The sequence below is a fragment of the Mytilus edulis genome, chromosome 9 (genome assembly GCF_963676685.1).
Source record: "Mytilus edulis chromosome 9, xbMytEdul2.2, whole genome shotgun sequence".
Classification (NCBI taxonomy): Eukaryota; Metazoa; Mollusca; class Bivalvia; order Mytilida; family Mytilidae; genus Mytilus; species Mytilus edulis.
In genome coordinates, this window is record NC_092352.1 from 17,506,953 (window position 1) to 17,529,939 (window position 22,987).

At 32.4% G+C, this 22,987-nt stretch overlaps 1 protein-coding gene across 6 annotated transcripts; it reads right to left on the reverse strand.

The window, feature by feature from the left end:
- Nucleotides 1–488: 488 nt before the first annotated feature.
- Nucleotides 489–20,559, reverse strand: LOC139487722 (uncharacterized). Of its 6 annotated transcripts, none has more exons than XM_071272756.1 (7): nt 20,355–20,559; nt 10,195–10,297; nt 9,765–9,810; nt 8,103–8,992; nt 3,811–3,847; nt 2,813–2,843; nt 489–1,852 (listed from the first exon to the last, which is right to left on the reverse strand). In XM_071272756.1, exons 3-7 carry the CDS (start codon nt 9,803–9,805, stop codon nt 1,421–1,423), a joined length of 1,431 nt encoding a protein of 476 aa, XP_071128857.1. In that variant the 5' UTR covers nt 9,806–9,810; nt 10,195–10,297; nt 20,355–20,559; the 3' UTR covers nt 489–1,420. The 6 variants fall into 6 exon arrangements, with proteins under 6 accessions (XP_071128857.1, XP_071128858.1, XP_071128856.1 ...); XM_071272757.1 differs by lacking the exons at nt 9,765–9,810; nt 20,355–20,559 and adding exons at nt 2,456–2,496; nt 15,913–15,931; XM_071272755.1 differs by lacking the exon at nt 20,355–20,559 and adding an exon at nt 12,668–12,854.
- Between the last annotated feature and the right edge of the window lie 2,428 nt (nt 20,560–22,987).

Consider the following 22,987-nt stretch of genomic DNA (forward strand, 5'->3'; position numbering starts at 1 on the left):
CTGTCACGCAAGTGAGAGGTTTAGCTAGCTATGAAATAAGGTTTAATTTACCATTTTCAACATGTTTAGAAATTGCATGTACCAAGCCAGGAATATGACTGTAGTTGTCCATTCCTTTAATGCGTTTGAGCATTTGATTTTGTCATTTGATTAGGGACTTTTAGTTTTGAATTTTCCTCGAAGTTATCATACTTTCACTCACGGAGTCGAGAGGCATAATACAAACATTGGTTATACTTTCTGTATTACTTTCTGTATTATACAACACCAGTTACTGAATGAGTCGCTGGATTAAGTATTGAGTAAAACGTGACGTCCCTCAGCCTATCAGACTGACTTGAGTCGCAAGACCTGACACATACTGAATTATTATGAACATGTAATCATTTATATAATGTAAAACAGATTCAGTCTAAAAATGTCAATCCTTTGGTTAAATGTGTTGAAATAATTGATGCATTTTAAAGGAAAAATTATGAAATCATACAGTTGATGTGATCTTTATTACAGTACATATTATATAATATTTTATCATCTATTATAATCAGACACTTTGAATATATAGTGTTAGTTAAAACAATAGAATATGATCTATATATATATTGACGAAAATATAATACAAGAGTCAAAAATGATAAATGAAACCAAGGCTTTCATTATGTCGCCGGGGTTCTTACATTTAATGTTAGATTGATTGACTGATGTGATGATATTTTACATTTGATAAACTTCTTTCACTGAAAGAATTCAAGCACGATTTACCCTGTTATATATAATCAACTGAACATGACCAAAACATGTATATAGTTATAACGGCCAAAAGAGTTAAATCTTTTTTCAGCACTTTGTTTTAAATTCCTAAACTAAGTCAAAATCATTTAAAAGTACATGGTTAGAAATTAAGCTTGCAATTTTATAAAGTCATACAGAATACATAGGTTTGCACGAAGCAGCAACTCAGATAATGATAGGACTAGTCAGGGTTATAGTTTTTAATTTCGTTGTGAACATTTTGATACACAAAACTGAATGAACAGAAATATGAACATTTGTGTAAACGATATAATTTTTGTAAACGATATGAACATTTTTGTAAACGAAAAATAAGGAAACGCTTGTTCATTGAATATGGGTCTTTTTCAAATTCTTGCCTGCCCAGTGGAACCTCAAGACCAGACGAACCAGTATATCTGGAGTGTTTCATTTGTTACTTTGTCAATACAATTATTTTTTTTACATCTGCTATAAGTATATTGGTATTATTAAACACACATCTTGGTGCGAACTAATGTATTTTTACTTTGATAATATCATACTGCTATGATAATTATTTAAGCTTATGTAAACATCTTATATGCTAATATTTTTTGTTAACATCTTATATGCAAATACTTATGAGACTTTTAATCTTGAATATCGATCATGGAAGGAAAAGAACATCTCCAAATTCAGCAGATCTCTGTCTATTATGGGAATCGTTGAGATCTTCACTTTCTTCCTCAGAGTAATGTCCATTTAGATCCTTGTCAGAGTTATGTCCGTTCAGGTCCCCATCAGAGTTATGTACATTCAGGTCCCCATCAGATCCATTCAGATCCCCACCAGATGTATGTCCATTCATTATATCACCATTGTGATGTAGATCACGTGGTGTTGACTGTGGTATTTTGTTAACTTTAGTGGTGAAAGGGTCCATCAAATAATCGATAATCATGATTGTCTTTCCGTCATCGAAATATTGTGTCGAAGGTATGCCTTTTAGTTTTTCGTCATCAGTTTGAGGGACGTGCGGTTTTAAAATAAAGTTCTGTACACTTCCAGATTGTCTTTTTGCAATTTTCTCTACTGCAATCTGAAAAGACATATATCAATTAAGTTTGACAACTTCCAACTGAAGCCATATATGTGTTTATCTATTTTCTCGCAATATGTCAATTCTAATCACTATCTAGAATGCTAAAGAGACAAAGAAAAATATCAGCATCTAAAATAAATTGTTAGGTGAAATTGTGGTAAATCTCACATTAAAGTCACCTATTGGCTAAGGAAAGATTTTTCAATTAAGTAAAAGTTATTTGGATATCCAACAAATGCTTGTCATGGCAAAACTACATTTCAAAAAGTCATCGAAATAGCCAGTTACACGTCACAATTTTTTTATTTAACCTTTAAAAAAGGAAACAACTTAAAACCGCTTTTATTCTGTACATGCATATAGTCACTATTTTGATATAATGCCTATTTTCTTATCGAAATTTTGAACAAAAAAGATTTTCATATATAACTGGACCTCTCAAGAATTATAAACATTAGAATCATTGAGCATTAAAACTTTAAACTGAACGATGATTGTGCATTTGTATGTTTAAATGGTTTTAAATAAAAAATAATGTGACGGGCCATATGCTATAAATATAACCCAATTTTAAATGTAAAGCTATAGGTGCTGTTGTACCTTCTTTCAATGATGTCTTGTTGCCGGAAAGTACCTGTTTTCTTTAAATAAAAAAAATTAGTGTGTACTTTTAAACCCATCAGTGAAAATTAAAAAAATGAAATATTTGTCCCGCCTACATTTTTTGAATCAATTTGTAATCACTAATGTTGTTTGAGTACTTAAAACTTTTTTAATATAAAAAAATCCAACCTGATGATAAAGTACATTGGATTTTAACCAATAACGTCTTATATTGAATATGAAGGTACTGACGAGCAAGTACTGTGAGTTTCAATAAATAGCAACTGTATTTTAAATATAAATATAGCATTCAAATCATAGATCTTAAAACCCGTATATAAATTAATACAATACCTTTTCAACTGGAACCCTTTCCCTTTCATACCTGTTAAATAAAATTAGATATTCATCTTGACTAATTTTTTTTTAATTGACATCAGTGGAGGATTTAGTAAATATTTCATAAGACATAAACGTAATTTTCAAATATAAGAAAACCACGTGATGTTTACTCTGATAGTTGACAGCATGTTTGTGTATTGGGATAATTTCCTTCAAGTAATCTAACTAAATAATATGGTTTGCACATACATGGTTTTTAAAATTAGCCCTGGAACGGAACTATTTTTTTCCAAATGATAAATCACGGTGTCTGATTGTGTTCACAAAATCTGTTTTTGATTTTTCTGTTAATGTTTATCTTCTCGTACAGAAACGCAGAAGAAAAAGGTATGCAACTAACTGGAATGTTTTTGATACAACCAACAAACACTTTAGTAGCAACCAAAAGTCTAAAATATTTGAACATTGAATACAAGCAGAATAGGACAATCAATATCTTCAGCATTTCCTGTAAGATTGTGAATCCTTAAATTTTTATAAAATGTATACCAAAGTTAAAAATCAGAATCGGATATCTCGAAAATCAGTACGGAACATCGATTTGTAAGGTGGAAGGGCTATGCTCATAGAAAATGTAAAAGTTTACAAGAACAAATGAACAAAGCAGTTTCTTTGACGATATATAATGAATAATAGACAACGGGACCCAAGTCGGGAGCCATGCAGTAGTTTAGTGGTTATTATTTCATGTTGGTCATATTTTGTCATAAATCATGTCGTAGTTTTCTCAATTAAATTGTTTCTTATTTTTCATGTCGGACCTTCGATAGCCGAATATATGGTATAGGATTTTCTCATTGTTGGACCCGTACGGTTCCTATAAATGCTTACATTTGAACTTGGGTGGATAGATGTCTCATTGGTAATCATACCACATCTCATTATTTGAATAGTGAAAGTTTGAACGTAGATTAAAGTTATTAGTATTACCTGATGTTAAAAATACTTACACTTTTCCTGGGTATGGAGGTGGAGGAATCTTTTTAACTGAAATGAAATATGTCACTTGTTTTAAAATGAAGAGGTATAGCGACCTATGAATGAATAAATGTGTTGGGCAAACGACAATTAGACAGAGGTCCAACGACACAAACACTTCCAGTTTTATTAGATTATCAAATAACACTTCTATTTTTATTAAATTATAAAAATCCAAAAATAAATTAGCCTTCCAATTGCTCATTTAAAAAGTTGACTAATTTTTGAAAGGACAAGCTCCTTTTTCTTTCATTATATACTTGACTTTTGGGCTCATTTGTAAGTTGCTAATTTTGATTCATGATAGGGTTTTTGTTTGCTCTCTATCACAGGCACTTGGCTCGAATTTCTCTTCCAAGTCATATGGGACATTATTTTCTGAGACAAGTTCCTGTGCTCTCTATGTGTGCTCATAATTACAAACTCAACAATAGTGGGTCTGTGTGTGCTTCATTTGATCATTTAGTGGGTCTGTGTGTGCTTCATTTGATCATTTAGTGGGTCTGTGTGTGCTTCATTTGATCATTTAGTGGGTCTGTGTGTGCTTCATTTGATCATTTAGTGGGTCTGTTTGTGCTTCATTTGATCATTTAGTGGGTCTGTGTGTGCTTCATTTGATCATTTAGTGGGTCTGTGTGTGCTTCATTTGATCATTTAGTGGGTCTGTTTGTGCTTCATTTGATCATTTAGTGTGTTACCATCAATGTTTTTTTTTACAAAAAAGACAATCTTTTCTAAAGACAACAATCTTTTCTAAGGACAACAATAATTTCTAAGGACAATAATCTTTTCTAAGGACAACAATATTTTCTAAGGACAACAATCTTTTCTAAAGACAACAATCTTTTCTAAAGACAACAATCTTTTCTAGGGACAACAATCTTTTCTAAGGACATCACTATTTTCTAAGGACATCAATCTTTTCTAAAGACAACAATCTTTTCTAAGGACAACAATCTTATCAATCTTTTCTTATGACAACAATATTTTCTAAGGACAACAATATTTTCTAAGGACAGCAATATTTTCTAAGGACAATAATCTTTTCTAAGGACAACAATCTTTTCCAAGGACAACAATCTTAACAATCTTTTCTAAGGACAACAATATTTTCTAAGGACAACAATGTTTTCTAAGGACAACAATATTTTCTAAGGACAACAATCTTTTCTAAGGACAACAATCTATTCTAAAGACAACAATCTTTTCTAAGGACAACAATCTTTTCTAAGGACAACAATCTTTTCTATTTTCTAAGGACAACAATCTTTTCTATTTTCTAAGGACAACAATCTTTTCTATTTTCGAAGGACACCAATCTTTTCTAAGGACAACAATCTTTTCTAAGGACAAGAATATTTTCTAAGGACAACAATCTTTTCTTAGGACAACAATGTTTTCAAAGGACAACAATCTTTTCTAAGGACAACAATATTTTCTAAGGACAACAATCTTTTCTTAGGACATTTCTAAGGACAAAAATATTTTCTATGGACAACAATCTTTTCTAAAAATAACAATCTTTTCTAAGGACAACAATGTTTTCAAAGGACAACAATCTTTTCTAAGGACAACAATCTTTTCTAAGGACAAGACAACAATCTTTTCTAAGGACCTAAGGACAACAATATTTTCTAAGGACAAGACAACAATATTTTCTAAGGACAACAATCTTTTCTAAGGACAACAATGTTTTCAAAGGACAACAATCTTTTCTAAGGACAACAATCTTTTCTAAGGACAAGACAACAATCTTTTTTAAGGACCTAAGGACAACAATATTTTCTAAGGACAATAATCTTTTCTAAGGACAACAATATTTTCTAAGGACAACAATATTTTGCAAGGACAACAATCATTTCTAAGGACAACAATCTTTTCTAAGGACAACGATGTTTTCTAAGGACAACAATATTTTCTAAGGACAATATTTTCTGAGGACAACAATCTTTTCTAAGGACAACAATCTTTTCTAAGGACAACAATCTTTTCTAAGGACAACAATCTTAGGACAACAATCTTTTCTAAGGACAACAATCTTTTCTAAGGACAACAATATTTTCTAAGGACAACAATGTTTTCTAAGGACAACAATCTTTTGATTCATGATAGGGTTTTTGTTTGCTCTCTATCACAGGCACTTGGCTCGAATTTCTCTTCCAAGTCATATGGGACATTATTTTCTGAGACAAGTTCCTGTGCTCTCTATGTGTGCTCATAATTACAAACTCAACAATAGTGGGTCTGTGTGTGCTTCATTTGATCATTTAGTGGGTCTGTGTGTGCTTCATTTGATCATTTAGTGGGTCTGTGTGTGCTTCATTTGATCATTTAGTGGGTCTGTGTGTGCTTCATTTGATCATTTAGTGGGTCTGTTTGTGCTTCATTTGATCATTTAGTGGGTCTGTGTGTGCTTCATTTGATCATTTAGTGGGTCTGTGTGTGCTTCATTTGATCATTTAGTGGGTCTGTTTGTGCTTCATTTGATCATTTAGTGTGTTACCATCAATGTTTTTTTTTACAAAAAAGACAATCTTTTCTAAAGACAACAATCTTTTCTAAGGACAACAATAATTTCTAAGGACAATAATCTTTTCTAAGGACAACAATATTTTCTAAGGACAACAATCTTTTCTAAAGACAACAATCTTTTCTAAAGACAACAATCTTTTCTAGGGACAACAATCTTTTCTAAGGACATCACTATTTTCTAAGGACATCAATCTTTTCTAAAGACAACAATCTTTTCTAAGGACAACAATCTTATCAATCTTTTCTTATGACAACAATATTTTCTAAGGACAACAATATTTTCTAAGGACAGCAATATTTTCTAAGGACAATAATCTTTTCTAAGGACAACAATCTTTTCCAAGGACAACAATCTTAACAATCTTTTCTAAGGACAACAATATTTTCTAAGGACAACAATGTTTTCTAAGGACAACAATATTTTCTAAGGACAACAATCTTTTCTAAGGACAACAATCTATTCTAAAGACAACAATCTTTTCTAAGGACAACAATCTTTTCTAAGGACAACAATCTTTTCTATTTTCTAAGGACAACAATCTTTTCTATTTTCTAAGGACAACAATCTTTTCTATTTTCGAAGGACACCAATCTTTTCTAAGGACAACAATCTTTTCTAAGGACAAGAATATTTTCTAAGGACAACAATCTTTTCTTAGGACAACAATGTTTTCAAAGGACAACAATCTTTTCTAAGGACAACAATATTTTCTAAGGACAACAATCTTTTCTTAGGACATTTCTAAGGACAAAAATATTTTCTATGGACAACAATCTTTTCTAAAAATAACAATCTTTTCTAAGGACAACAATGTTTTCAAAGGACAACAATCTTTTCTAAGGACAACAATCTTTTCTAAGGACAAGACAACAATCTTTTCTAAGGACCTAAGGACAACAATATTTTCTAAGGACAAGACAACAATATTTTCTAAGGACAACAATCTTTTCTAAGGACAACAATGTTTTCAAAGGACAACAATCTTTTCTAAGGACAACAATCTTTTCTAAGGACAAGACAACAATCTTTTTTAAGGACCTAAGGACAACAATATTTTCTAAGGACAATAATCTTTTCTAAGGACAACAATATTTTCTAAGGACAACAATATTTTGCAAGGACAACAATCATTTCTAAGGACAACAATCTTTTCTAAGGACAACGATGTTTTCTAAGGACAACAATATTTTCTAAGGACAATATTTTCTGAGGACAACAATCTTTTCTAAGGACAACAATCTTTTCTAAGGACAACAATCTTTTCTAAGGACAACAATCTTAGGACAACAATCTTTTCTAAGGACAACAATCTTTTCTAAGGACAACAATATTTTCTAAGGACAACAATGTTTTCTAAGGACAACAATCTTTTCTGAGGACAACAATCTTTTCTAAGGACAACAATATTTTGCAAGGACAACAATCATTTCTAAGGACAACAATCTTTTCTAAGGACAACGATGTTTTCTAAGGACAACAATATTTTCTAAGGACAACAATATTTTCTGAGGACAACAATCTTTTCTAAGGACAACAATCTTTTCTAAGGACAACAATCTTTTCTAAGGACAACAATCATTTCTAAGGACAACAATCTTTTCTAAGGACAACAATCTTAGGACAACAATCTTTTCTAAGGACAACAATCACAATCTTTTCTAAGGACAACAATATTTTCTAAGGACAACAATCTTTTCTAAAGACTAATGAGACACAAATATTTATACTTACTAGTTTGGTACACGGGTTCTATCATTACGTCCCTATAACCTCCTGGTTCTGATAAAGGATACACATGTTCTCCTATCCTACTAGGTGCTACGTAGCTGTCTATAACTTTTGGTCGATATTGTCCGAGGCGATGTCGAGGAATATATCCATGAACTGGTGTATTGTAAGGCCTCTCTGTTTCGATTGTTCGACGTACGATAACAGGCCGTCCAACAGTTTGAGGTCTAACCGTTCGAATTGGCATTGGAGGCACCGACTGAACAATTCTTACTGGTCTTGCTCGTGTAGTTAACGTTTCTGCTACTGGTCGTCCACCGTTCAGTTCCATAATAGGCCGGGCATTGACTATTTCTGGTTGATGCCTCCATGTACCATATGTATGGGCCACTCGCCTGGCTTGATATCTCGGTTCGTGCATCTTATATCCTCTTTGCCGAACGACATATTCAGGCCTTGCTCCTTCATATTGAATGTAACTTCGTGCTCTTCCCGTATGACGACTTTCATCTAATATTTTGTAACTGTTATTACGTTGAACAAGTAATTCAGGATCATGTAACTTGTAACTCGCTTCCCTTTGAACTACATGATCACCAAAGCCTTTCTTATTTTTGGCATTTTTAACATAGCTATTTGGTTTTGGTACAGTCTGTACTGTTACAGGCACATGTACAGGTTCTGGTTTTATTTCGTTTTCTTTTCGTTGTTCTGGCTGTGTCGAACTTTCTATTCCTATTTCTGGTTGAGGTATGTTTAGGTTAGCTTTGTCTGGACTACTTGGGTAGCCGTTTGTGACGTAATGTTTCTCTGGAGGAGCAATGTAGGCCGATGGTACTGCCCTTGGTGACTTTGTCCCGTTCACGTATGTTCTTTTACTGTAAACATACTTCCTGTCAATGGAACAAATATAAAGTTTGTTTTGTTTGGTATATTGTCTATTATTATAATGATTAGGATTTCGTTTTTTTTAACTTCACTATTTTATTATGTTAAATTCGCAAAAAGAACAGATGCGTTGCTAATGAACTAAATATGTTACAATAGGACTTTGCTTTAAGTTTAAACGTGTTTATATTGGTCTGTATTATATGCTCACTAAGACAGCGAGTGAACTCGAAGTTAGTGAACTCGAAGTTAACCAAGGTGGTTTATACTGAAATCATTAAATTTTCAAAGAAAACAGAAAAAAAAATCCTATGTCACTATGCAAAAAGGAAATATACATGTATTAGATAAATATATAAGCATAAACTAAAAAGTATAATACCAAAAATATATAAATATATATATATACACGAAAAAATTAAAGCAAGACGTAGATATGACATGTAAAATTAAAGAATTGTTTAACAATGCAGAGATATATGATGTGCTTGAAACAATTACCAAGACAGCACTGTAATATTTTTAGTATACATAACCAACTATGTATTATTTGTAGTGTATGTTTACATGTAACTATATAGAAGACGTTAAGTAATACTTGTTTCTAAGAAAAGCTTTATATGTTAGCAATGCAGTTGGCAAGGGAAAAGCAATAGAGTGGTGGCTGTTAGTACAAATATACAAGAAGATATATATATATATATATATATATCATTACAAACATGCATAGGTTAGCTAAGGATTGCTACATGTAAATATTCATTATAGTTAATCTACCGATTTGTAGTTTCTCCATTACTGCTTGAATTGTTCCCCATTTTAACTGAAATATCAGAGCATTATGTAACTAATTATATATAGAAAATATTTGCACACCGTTTTCCAAATTAAGTTTATGGTTATGATGTTTTAATAAATTCCAACAATGCAACACTGCAAACAGCACTTGCGGTAAAAAGCTTGATGCTGAATTGTACCTGTGTTCACAGATCTCATATAAAAAAAAATCAATAAATTTCTATTTTCAAATAAAAAGAATTTGGTAATATTAAGAATTATTGATTTTAAATATAATAGAGTCAAATATAACCTACTTCAATACAATGAAAATGAACACGTGAGACAAGAAAGGTGTTGAAACTTTAACAATTTTCAATGTTTCAATAAATCAATTCTTCTGAACAGACAATACACACGCTATACATACTTGCGACAATATACCGCTACTCCACAAGTTATAAGTAATCCGAAAATTCCCAATACAGAACTAAGTGCTATAATTGATGAATCGGACAATTCGGCCATAGAATCTGAAAAATAAAAGTAAAATGTGACCAGGACATTATTGTTACTTCGGTTGCCTGCTGCGAACTACCTGTTTCTTTTCAAATGACCCAGCATTTATCAACTTAAATAGAATCATTAGCTGTGTCACCTCTTTTAAAATTGATATTTTGGGGTGTACAAACGGTCAAGGTATCCCTACATAGTCCAATAAAAACGACTAAAAACAGATATCTACAGGATAATATAATGTACCATTAAACTTTCTGAAAAATAAAAAAAATGTGCGCATTTGTAGAAAAAAATACTTAGAGAATGGAGCAGATGGATTAAATTAGCGGAAATAATTTAAATAATTGTAATACTATTTGGTGTTAACTCTGATAATTTAATACAAATCATGAAAATAGACAGGAAATTCGGAAATCACTTTAAATTACAATTGTGGATTTGACTTGTTATTAAAAACATAACAAAATGCATTGGATAGGAGGGTCGATCAGTTCTATAAAGGTATTCGAACGAGAAGGATATCCAAGTCGCTCCAAGGAGCCTGTAACGCTAAACTGGTTTTTTACCCCCACCCGACCCTTTCTCGCAAAAAAAAAAACCCAAATAATACTGCAACAAGAAAGTTTAGTCAAAAGAGGGGGTAGGTCATTCTCGACATTTTGATTATGTTCGTCCCTTTCAGATTATCTATTATTGGTATGGATTTCAAGATGAAATACATTTTATTCATTTAATTTTAAGCCATGGTGGACTGGCTAATTGTGTTGACTTACCAGAATTAAAAAAAAAAAAACACATAAACTTTAAACTTTATAACCTAAGAACCATTTGCCAAGCTTGGTTGAAACTAGTACAATAGTTTCAAAAGAGAAGATCTCTGATAAAGTTGACGACGACGACGGACACCAAATGACAGCAATAGCCAGGTGAGCTTACAAGAGAAGTTGAAACGGTGGGAAATTCAAAGGATGTGCGAACGTAAAAAACCTAAATTATATATTTCCGTCTTTAAATTTCCTTGATCAATCGTACTGCCGAATTCACATATATTTAATTCTATATTGATTTTTGTAGTCTTTTTTTATTTGTCAAGTACTAACTTTCATGTGATAAACTTTGTAGCTAAAAAAAAATAATCAATGTTGTATCGTTACAGTGTGTGATGGAAAGGGGTATTACTTACATTGACTTCCATTATATTTTAATTTAAATTAAGGAGCAACCACCACACTCAGTTGAATGTCAATTATATCGTGACTCAAGGATGATTGCTTTATGGTGCAGAAAGTTTTATTTTTAGATAATATCGGTCTACGTAAAATATTTTGTAGAACCATGTAATATACCCCGGAGACAACTTCCTATGACTAAATCGTTTAAGCAAACTGAATGTAAAGTTTAATTTTACCGAATTCGATGGTCTTTTTTTAACTAGATAATTTGAATTTTTGTATCGTCGTAACTATTCAGAAACGTCATTTTACTTGCTCGCAAACAGTTAATAAAGTAAATCATGTATGGTGATAGAACAAATGTTACATGTAATCTTACAAAGGATTCATTATTTAATACTTTATAAGGATCAGGCTTTTCTAGCATTTCTTGGAATTTCATTCACGGGTAGGAAAATCAACAATTTTCATCATGCACCATCATGTGAGATGATGTGTGTATAATGTTACGATTAGTTAACTTAATGTTATCTTGATCTACTGTATAAAAAAGAAGATGTGGTATGATTGCTTGTGAGACAACTCGCACAAAAAACTAAATGATACAGAAGAAATTAACAACTATAGGTCACCGTACGGCCTTCAACAATGAGCAAAGCCCATACCACATAGTCAGCGATAAAAGGTCCCGAAATGACAAATGTAAAAGTAACGTCCTTATTTATGTACAAACAAATCAAGAAAAACAAATATTTAACAAAGCAACAAACAAAAACCACTGAATTACAGGCTCCATCTAACCTTACTACTAATGTAGTTTTCCAGAAAATATCTGATCTCAATGTGCAGTAAGAACCCCAAAGTTCCATAACGCTTCTTGATCATGATACCTGTACATGTATGGTAGTTCGTCTTTAATTTAGAAAGAACAACATGACAACACAGTGATACTAGAATACAAATAATCTGACAAAGACTGCTGTGGCATTCGCCCCAAAAGCTTTCAATTCATTTAAACATTTAAAAACAATTGCACTGTTATACTGAACAGGGACGAATACTTGTGGGAAGATTTCTGTTACGAAGCACAACTATAATCATATTGCCTACCTACAAATTGATACCTGTTTGTGTACCCACATTTTATCGGAATTCACAGCAAACTTTGAAAAAAATAAACAAACAAAAGTAATACAACAAATAAAACATTACCTTATATAACATTTGTTATGATCATTCCTTCATAAAATCTATTGCTACACATGACCGAATATAACTACTAGTCAGATAATGTAAAAGATACCCGGTACACATATGTGGTATGGTTGACTAATTACAGGTGGAAAAATCGATTTCAGAATTCCTGCTAATTGATCAAAACAATATTTATTTGCCATTTAATAACACGTGGTATTGGGTATACATATAACGTATAGATGTTATTTACTTTTTCCAAATTTAGATGCATTTTTAAAGAAATTTAGTAGGTATTCATTTCTTACAAAGATTTGTATAATGTAATTCTAAAAAGTGCTTTCAATGGAGAGCATGATCAAATGATATCTGTTTAAACACTGCAGAATACCATAAATTCTGGTACATTGCGTCAAACTGAATTTCATAAATGATAAATTATTAAAAACTATCAATAATTTTATTATTAGATATAGTCGTCTATGTAGATATATAAAATAGAAGATGCTGTATGATTGCCAATGAGACAACTCAGTCTCTCTACAAGAGACCAAATGACACAGAAATGTTAAACAACTATAGGTCACCGTTGAGTTATCATTTATCACATTCAGAGAGAACATATCGGTTGCTGCACACATATAGTTACACTAAAAACCTGGTTCTCCTGGCTTTACGTTATAATTGTATTTATATGAAACGGGATATTCAAAGTAATAATATTTTGAAATGGATCATAATTTAGTTTGTTTGAAAAATACCTAACATTATTCAGTAGTTACAAAATGAGAACTGAACTATAGATTGATTGAATGATTATAGTTTGATTAATGTCCAGTGGCAAATATTTCACGCATTGGTAATGAGGGAAAAAATAGGTTTATACAATATGTATGGTCTTCGCTGTTGGACGGGAAATTGAGACCGCCACTAGAAAATGAAGTTATGTTGGATAACGTTAGAAATTATGTTTTGCAACATGACAAATAATTACATCCCACCCAAGTTGTTGCTAGGGTTCTGTGGTGCGCTTATAACGTGGCACTCATTTAGACAAATTTTACTTCCCAATTTCACCCTCTCAGTTTTATAGAAACTCTGATTTTCTGGTAACATGTTAGTCTCGAGCGTGGAAGATTATGGGTTCGAATCCTGGCCGGTGAAACCTAAGCCTTTGAAATTAGTATTTACTGCTTCAAGAAACTCAACCCTTCATTAATTGCGTGCGTCTGAACTGCTGTTCTTAATATATCTTCATCAGGAACGCTCAAACCCAAACATTTGAAAGCCAAGGATGCATTATTATAAGACCTAGAAACGTGAATAGCTTTACATTTGTCCAAAACGGACCTTAACATTCGAGTAGCTATCTTTGTCTTTATGAGGGGGAACATTAGCTTCATAATAATATCTGAATACATTTTGTACTAGTATATCAAATAAATTAAAGACAAGTCTAATAACACTCATGTAGTACCGAAGCACCGAATATTAAGTTTATGAAACCTTCGGGAACTTACAGTTCACCAGCAGTACAACAAACCCAATTCCAGGAAATGACAATAACCCATTATTATGTTCAAGCATCCGAGGTCGAAGAGACGGACGGTTCAAGGTCAGATTGAACTAGAACTTTATATAATTAAAACCCCGGCTTCGTGTGTCGGTCTAATACAAGGCAAGTTTCATCTATCTTATAGTTGTACGAAAGCTGCGTAAACAGGGATGTCGTCTTATATATCCAAATAAACTTGAAAAAAGGTTACTATAGGAATCTGCAAAATGCAGAAAATAACTGTGTACAGGTTTTCCTGTTTAAATGGATTTAACATGTTTAACCCCGCCACATTATTTATGTATGTGCCTGTCCCAAGTCAGGAGCCTGTAATTCAGTGGTTGTCGTTTGTTTATGTGTTACATATTTGTTTTTCGTTCATTTTTTTTTTATAAAAATAAGGCCGTTAGTTTTCTCGTTTGAATTGTTTTACATTGTCTTATCGGGGCCTTTTATAGCTGACTATGCGGTATGGGCTTTGCTCATTGTTGAAGGCCGTGCGGTGACCTATAGTTGTTAATGTCTGTGTCATTTTGGTCTCTTGTGGACAGTTGTCTCATTGGCAATTATACCACATCTTCTTTTTTATATTACAGTAGTCATTATGCGTGCCCTTTATAGCTTGCTGTCCGGTGTGAGCTATGGCTTCGTGTTGAAGGCCGTACTTTGACCGAAATAGCTAAACAAAGACCAATGAACCATGAAAATGAGGTCAAGGTCAGATGAACCATGCCAGGCAGACATGTACAGCTAACAAAGCTTCCATACAAAAAATATAGTTGACCTACTACTTATAGTTTAAGAAAAATAGACCAAAACACAACAACTTAACACTGTGCAATGAACCGTGCAATTGAGGTCATGGTCAAATAAAACCTGCGGGACTGACATTTAGATCATAATATATTTCCATACACCAAATATAGTTGACCTCTGTCATATAATATTAGATAAAAAGACCAAAACTTAAAAACTTAACTTTGACCACTGAACCATGAAAATGAGGTCAAGGTCAGATGACATCTGCCCGCTAGACATGTTCACCTTACCGTGAATCATTCCATACAACAAATATAGTAGAACTTGAAAAAAGTTACTATAGGAATCTGCAAAATGCAGAAAATAACTGTGTACAAAAGAGTGAAGAAAAAGCCGCGGAAAAAACTCTGCGTAGAACAGATTAAAATGAATACTAGTATATGAATTCTTAGTTTTTCATTGCTGGGACGACAATTTTATTTTTAGGGAAAGGTGGAATTTTGAAAATGAATATCCTGACTTGGCGAACTAAAAATGAATATTCTTGTCATTTGACTCTTGACGACTGAGATTTCAGTATTTAATTCGATTGTAAGAAAATTGTACATCTTTGAAAGTGCATAAAATATGTCCTAGTAAATTAATTGAATATTGTTTTAATCTTATTATCATATAGATCTATTGATTATAAAATTCATAGTTTGTCCCTTTACAAACAATTAAATTCATAGTTTGTCCCTTTACAAACAATTATCAAAAATAACAGTTTATAGTTGTGTTTTCGCAGATTATTAATTATCACAAAGATTTCCGATAATTGAGTTTGACTTATTTTGTTAGGATCAAATAAAACCTAAGATATCCGATAATTGAGTTTGACATATATTTTGTTTGGATCCAACAAGAATCGAGATGTTTAAACATGACACTAATCCTTTCTCTAATTTACCCATTGTTAGCTTTCACCAACTGTTAGTAACACCATTTGGTACTATTATTACTTGCTGAATTTTTGAAATCTAAAAGAAAAGAAAGACTGGGAATAAAGTCGACATTTTTCACTAGACATCACAAGGTTCGATGAACTTTACAGTTATTGATTTGGACATTCCGGTTGACCAACAAAAGGAACTAATTCTTAAAATGTTCCAAATATAGAACTCGTTCCTTAAAATATGCCAAAGATAGAACTCGTTTCTTTAAATGCGCCAACGATAGACCTCAATACTTAAAATATACCAAAGATAGAATTCGTTCCTTAAAATATGCCAAAGATAGAACTCATTCCTTAAATATACAAAATATATAACTCATTCCTAATAATATATCAAAAATATAGCTAGCTCATCTCTTAAAATATGTCAAATATATGACTCATTCCTTAAAATATGTCAAATATATGACTCATTCCTTTAAATATGCCAAGAAACTAAGAGACAAATCAACTTGAAGTATTCAGCAATTCTACTCATTCTATCTTTTAGACAAATTGTTGACCATGCATAGTACAAACTTGCCATTTATGGTTTATATGTGTTTTATGGCCTCAAATTCTCAAGCCAGGCATTAATTTTTTAAGAATAATATTGTTACAGCCTTATTTTCTGACCTCGCAGGTAGTAGTTGTGGCCACTTAATCTTGTTTTTCAACCTTTATATTATAAGGGATTTGACGGTCTATTTAACGTGAATGTTCTATTTAAATGGCCGTAATGTCCAGTACTTTGAGGTTAAATTTTTACCCGCCAACACGTTTTCAGATAGCCCTGTTATTAAATCGTCGTATTCTCAATCACTATTTCAAAAAAGATGTTCTTTTAATAATATTGTTACAATCCAATATGACCCTACTGGTAGTTGTTGGTACTCAAAATTGTTTTGCACTTAAAATTGTTTTGCTCCTTAGATTTCAAGGGACTAACTTTTGTCGTCGACCCTCTACTGTTTCATCTTCAAAAGACTCAATCAGTGACACTCGAATAAAAAAGGGGTTAAAAAGGCAAAATAAAGTACGAAGTTGAAGAGCATTGAGGACCACACATTCCTCAAAGTTTTGCAAAATACAGCTACGGTTAATATATTCCTGAGGCAGAAAAGCCTTAATATTTCAAAAAGTCAAAGTTTTGTTAACATTTAATTTATAATTATGACCATATCAATGATAATTCATGTCAACGCAGAAGTGCTGACTACTGGGCTGGTGAAACCCTCGGTGATAACTATTGTTTCAAGTTGGGTGAAGGTTGGCACATATATTAAAACGTTTAAACCCGCTGCATTTGTTTGCATGCACCTGCCCCAAGTCAGGAACCTGATGTCCAGTGGTTATCGTTTGTTGATGTGGTTCATAAGTGTTTCTCTTTTTTATATAGATTAGATCGTTGGGTTTCCTGTTTAAATGGATTTAACATGTTTATTATTTATGTATGTGTCTGTCCCAAGTCAGGAGCCTGTAATTCAGTGGTTGTCGTTTGTTTATGTGTTACATATTTGTTTTTCGTTCATTTTTTATATAAATAAGGCCGTTAGCTTTCTCGTTTGAATTGTTTTACATTGTCTTATCGGGGCCTTTTATAGCTGACTATGCGGTATTGGCTTTGCTCATTGTTGAAGGCCGTACGGTGACCTATAGTTGTTAATGTCTGTGTCATTTTGGTCTCTTGTGGACAGTTGTCTCATTGGCAATCATACCACATCTTCTTTTTTATATTACATTAATTTAGTCATTATGCGTGCCCTTTATAGCTTGCTGTTCGGTGTGAGCTATGGCTCCGTGTTGAAGGCCGTACTTTGACCTATAGTTGTCTCATTGACACTCATACCACATCTTCTTATGTTTATAAATGAAAAGGATCAAAAGTAAAATAAAACTATGACATGTAATCCGAAATATCCTAGCTCCATACAATTATATAATTGTTATCTATAGAAAAAATTAACAACATATTGTCAAGTGTTGATCATATAGAAATATTCCTCGCTTTTCGCTCTATATGTGAATTCATTTTTTCTGTGTTTGTCTATTTAAAATCCATTCTAAAGACGAGCGTCCGTTTGGTTGTCTTGGATGTATAAATACACGGTCACATGCATTCGAAATTGGAAGTTAAATATGTATTCTTGTAAGAATGCCACACTCTGCATTTCAGGACAGTTTAAAACAACTCTGTGACGGGTCCGTATGTTGCAAGGCATACTTTTTGTCAATATCATGCATAACATGTTTTGTTTCTAGTGGAAGTCTACCTTCGTAACGGTCGGTACCCTTTGCAGATATTACGTATTTGATTTATTATTTATCTGTAAAATCGTCCTTTAGTAATATCCACTGGATATAAAGCAAAAAGCAACACAAATAGACGATGCATTGAGTGTGTGTCTATCACAGTTTTTAATTGTCGTTTTTGTATCTTCACTCTTTTTGTAATAAATGTTTGAATCAGAGATATATAAGAGACCACTGTATTCATTACATACAGTATGACTTCCCACTGAAAGATATGCGAGATTTGGAAACTCTTAGAGGCGTGAATAAATCAATATTTATTTCATTGGAGAAGACTAGAATTATATGAAAACATGAAATAAACAATCTTGAGTTATAAACAGTAGGATGCTGAAGAAATCCTAAAAGATCTCAAGTTCATTCACACTAACCGTGTTCATAAAAATGCCGTAAAACATTTACAATTTAAATAAATATTTATGCACATTTTTTAACATACAACTGAACATAAGTCTTTAACAAATAAAACCGGTTTTAACAACGAAAATGAAGTAAATCTGTTTGTTACCTAGTCAATTAAACGCCTACCGCACTGGTGCAGTTGGCCAACAAAGGTAAACATATGAACCCAGCAACCTTACAAAATTTATAAATTATATTCGATGAAGAAACGAATTGATATTATTAAACTGTGAAAACTGTTTGCTTCGATGCATAGACTACATGTCAAATTTAAAAGAGAGGCAAAAGATACCAAAGGGACGTTTAGACTTTTTAAGTTGAAAATAAATGTCATGGCCAAAAAAAGAAGAAGACAAACAACAGTACACATAATACAACATAGAAAAATGAAGACTGAGCAAACGAACCCCACCAATAGTTTGTGGAGATCTCCAGTGCTCCGGGATTTTACTAAAGAATTACGTGTACACCATTTTAGTAAGTTTTAAACACGAAGAACGTTCAATTTGGGCAATCACCCGCCGAAATTTCTAATTTAAATAGCAAAGAAATCTAGGCATTTATTGATGGCAAAAAACTGTCAAAAATGGACTTTGGTTAAATTATACACTAACAACACATTTCAATCCAAAAAGGATATATAGAGGTCAATCATACGTCAAAACACAAATGCCCGTAACATGTCGACCTTCAAATATCCCGAGGAAACAGATCAGTTTGAGATATCATTGAAATGTTTAACAATACAAGTTTCCAAGAATAAGTAAACGCTAGGTAAAAAAGAGTGTGCATGTGACACACATGTCTGTAAAAACTCTAATCACTATATTTAACAAAACGTCTACTATAACTTTTACGATTTATATTCCTGTAAGTAAAACACCAAAGCAATATAGCAAGGTCACCAGTCAAAATGATTCCATAGAGAAAACCTAAAATATTACTGCCTGGAGGAGAGAAACATAAGGACACAGATCAGAGATATTGACAGCTGAAAGCCAAAAAAAAAAAAAACGTCGAATGATGTGTGACCATTAGCATTACTTCTGGAAACCATGAAGCAAACAAATTGTTACCAGACTTAACATCGTTGATACATATATCCATGCTGATCCAGTTTGTAATGATCCTTTTAGAGGTTTGTGCTCGTTTATTCAATAAAAACTAATTTATGTAAGATTTATCACAATTTAAACACGTATGTCCTTGACTCAAGTTGCACGAACCCCTTCCAATACACAGATTGTCATTTAAATATAATATCAAGATTGAAATAACGAGGACGATTCCTGTCGTCTTTAGATTTTATTTTACATGCTCTACCATTTTAAATTAAAAAAAACCTTCCAATTCCATAGATACGGAGTGCATGGAAACACATGTTTCTTAGTATACAGTAATTGACAGAGAGGCAGTCGCTCTTTTCTTTAATATTGACGGCCATCGAACCTCTGAGACATTTTAGAATAGGGATGTATTTCCCTCTCCAACATATTTTACAGGTGAATGTTCACTTGTGTGTATATGTTTGTACTGTGAATTAATACATTATATACATTCTTTCCCATTAAGTTTCAAAACTAGTTTTGAATCAATAAAATTTTAATTATTTAAATGCACTTTTAAAAATATCTGATTTTACGTCAACAAAATTAGTTTTAATGAAAATCTGTTAAGAAACAAAATATATAAACAAAACTTACCTTATTTCAGATCAAAGATTTTTTGCATCCTTATACGTAATTTTAATCCCGACAATCACCAGGGAGTGAACGGTCTGGTTAATTTTACCACACCCGAATGGACGAAAACAGAGTTCTCCACTTCAATGAATACACTGAAAAGAAAACCTACATAACTTATCATAACATCATGCCTACTCTACGATGGGTAGATATACAAATTCTTATTCATATATTTTCTTTTTAAATTCCACCTACGGGATATCGACCAATGTTTACCTTTTCTCTTTTGGTTGCGTGAACATTAATTCAAAAGATTATGCATTAGACTTTTACTTAAAGAATGTGAAGTAATCTTCTACGGATTATGCTTGTTCAAGTTTAAGTTTTAATACACACAAAAAATAATCAGATTTTAAAATGATCTTATTTAGAGTTTCTCTATATCATATAGATATAGTATTATCACCAAGGTGACATAATAGATATAACACTATTACGTGAAATTAAAAAGTGAACAAGCCAGGACAAACCATGCAACCGTTTATTCTATCATACATAGGTTTATACATCTTCAATTCTACTAATTAAGTAAAGTCAAACTTTTTAAAACGATATTCAGCCAAACAATAGTATACATCTACATGCGTACTATAATAGATCTGCAGCGGAAATCCACTACGAAGATACTGCGATGTAACAGAACAAATAAGAATGAACTATCATTAGAATATCTTACTAAGTTTCAAGTTGGACTTCAACTTCATCAAGAACTACCTATAGCAAAAACTTTAACCTGAAGCGGTATGAACGGACGGACGGACGAACGGATGAACGAACAAACGGACGGACGAACGGACGCACAGACCAGAAAACATAATGCCCATAAATGGGGCATAAAAAAGGCCTAAAACTATATATGCTGGAGAGCAAAGTTTTAAACAACAGTTAAGATATAAGACAACAACAAACAACATGCATTGGCAAATATTGTATATTTTAATGTTATATTTGTGGCTTTGTAGTACACTTGTCATTTTTGGGACCCTATATAGCTTGCTGTTCGGTGGTAGGTCCGTCTCAAAGGCCGTACTTTGACCTGTAACGGTTTACTTTTTACAAATTGTGACTTTGATGAAGAGTTGTACTACAAAGCCACACAGAAATCGTTCAGTGACTGTCTTTGAAGCTTAACTGTTGTTTAGCATTCACCATGTATAAGCTTCAATCCTTTTCTCCATATATATGTTACCTACATATCCTCAAATTTCGTTACATATTTGTTCAATATTGATAATTTTTTATTGGTATGGGACATTCGAGTGCGTAATAATATTAAAGTCTCATAATGAAAGTATGTACATGCCACCTTCTTTACTTTTGTTGAAAGTTGAGTGCATGAAAATGTCTTTTTCCATAGAAATAATGCAAGAAATAAGATTATCATATATTTTTATACTTTATCTTATTATTTATCATCACGGCGGTCGTGAGGAACGAACAAGAGATTTTCAAATTTATATTTGCTGTTTCTCTACCAAACAGTCAGCAATTGGAATCAACGGCATAGTTTGGCTTCCTCATGGTCAGCATGGTGTGTAGTATAACACGTCTTCCCGAACTTTAAAATATCACCCAATGTGTCGGTTTAGAACAAAGCAGAATTAGTTAATAATGCATGCACACGGTTACGTTAAATATGCTGCATGAACTGTTTGCCGCTGAATATTCAAAATACCAATCAATTTACAATTCACTGTACATGCCTGACTGTATTTCTGTGAATCTAGGACTGCTTGTCTTGTACAAATATGGGACTGCCACAAATATTTGAATAAATGACGTCATTACCTGGTTCTGTTTAAATTTAACAAATACAATAAAAATATATTCACATTCAATATATTAATTTTCTAATGTGTTCACCACCATTGCATTTTGTTGTAAATATCAATTATCATACACTAAGATCGAAGTTATTTACATTTAAATGATTTTAGGGTCTAGACATGCTGCGACTCAATACGACTTTTGATATGTGGACTTCTCACGTCGCATAATGTTAAAACTGGATAACTCTGTGATCGATTTTTCAGGTTTCATTGGCTTATTTTGCGTATTGGGCTACTCTCAAATTCGCCATTTCTACTGGGTTAAAGACCAGGTTCAATCCACCATTTTCTACATTAGAAAATGCCTGTACCAAGTCAGGAATATGACAGTTGTTATCCATTCGTTTGATGTGTTTTGACTTTTGATTTTGCCTTTTGATTTTTGATTTTCCTTTTTGAATTTTCCTCGGAGTTCAGTATTTTTGTGTTTTTACTTTTTTTTTGAGACGTCGATGATCTCTCTGTTTTAAATAATGAAGTTTGTAATCTTCATAAAAATATGACCGCTTCAATCAAGCAGAGTTAACCTTAAACAAGTTTGTCTATTGAAGACTGTTGGTGACCTTGGTCTTTTTTTGTGCTTTTTAGATCGGATTTTTGTTTCTATGACACGTTCCTCGTTTCCAATCGCAACTCTTATTAAGTTGCATTCATCTTATCCAATCTTCCATTCAACCGTTCGAAGTTTTGTACTGAAATTTGTTTAAAAAAAAAGAATATGTATGATTTTAATGACCTCTACAAAAGAAGCAATTTATGGTA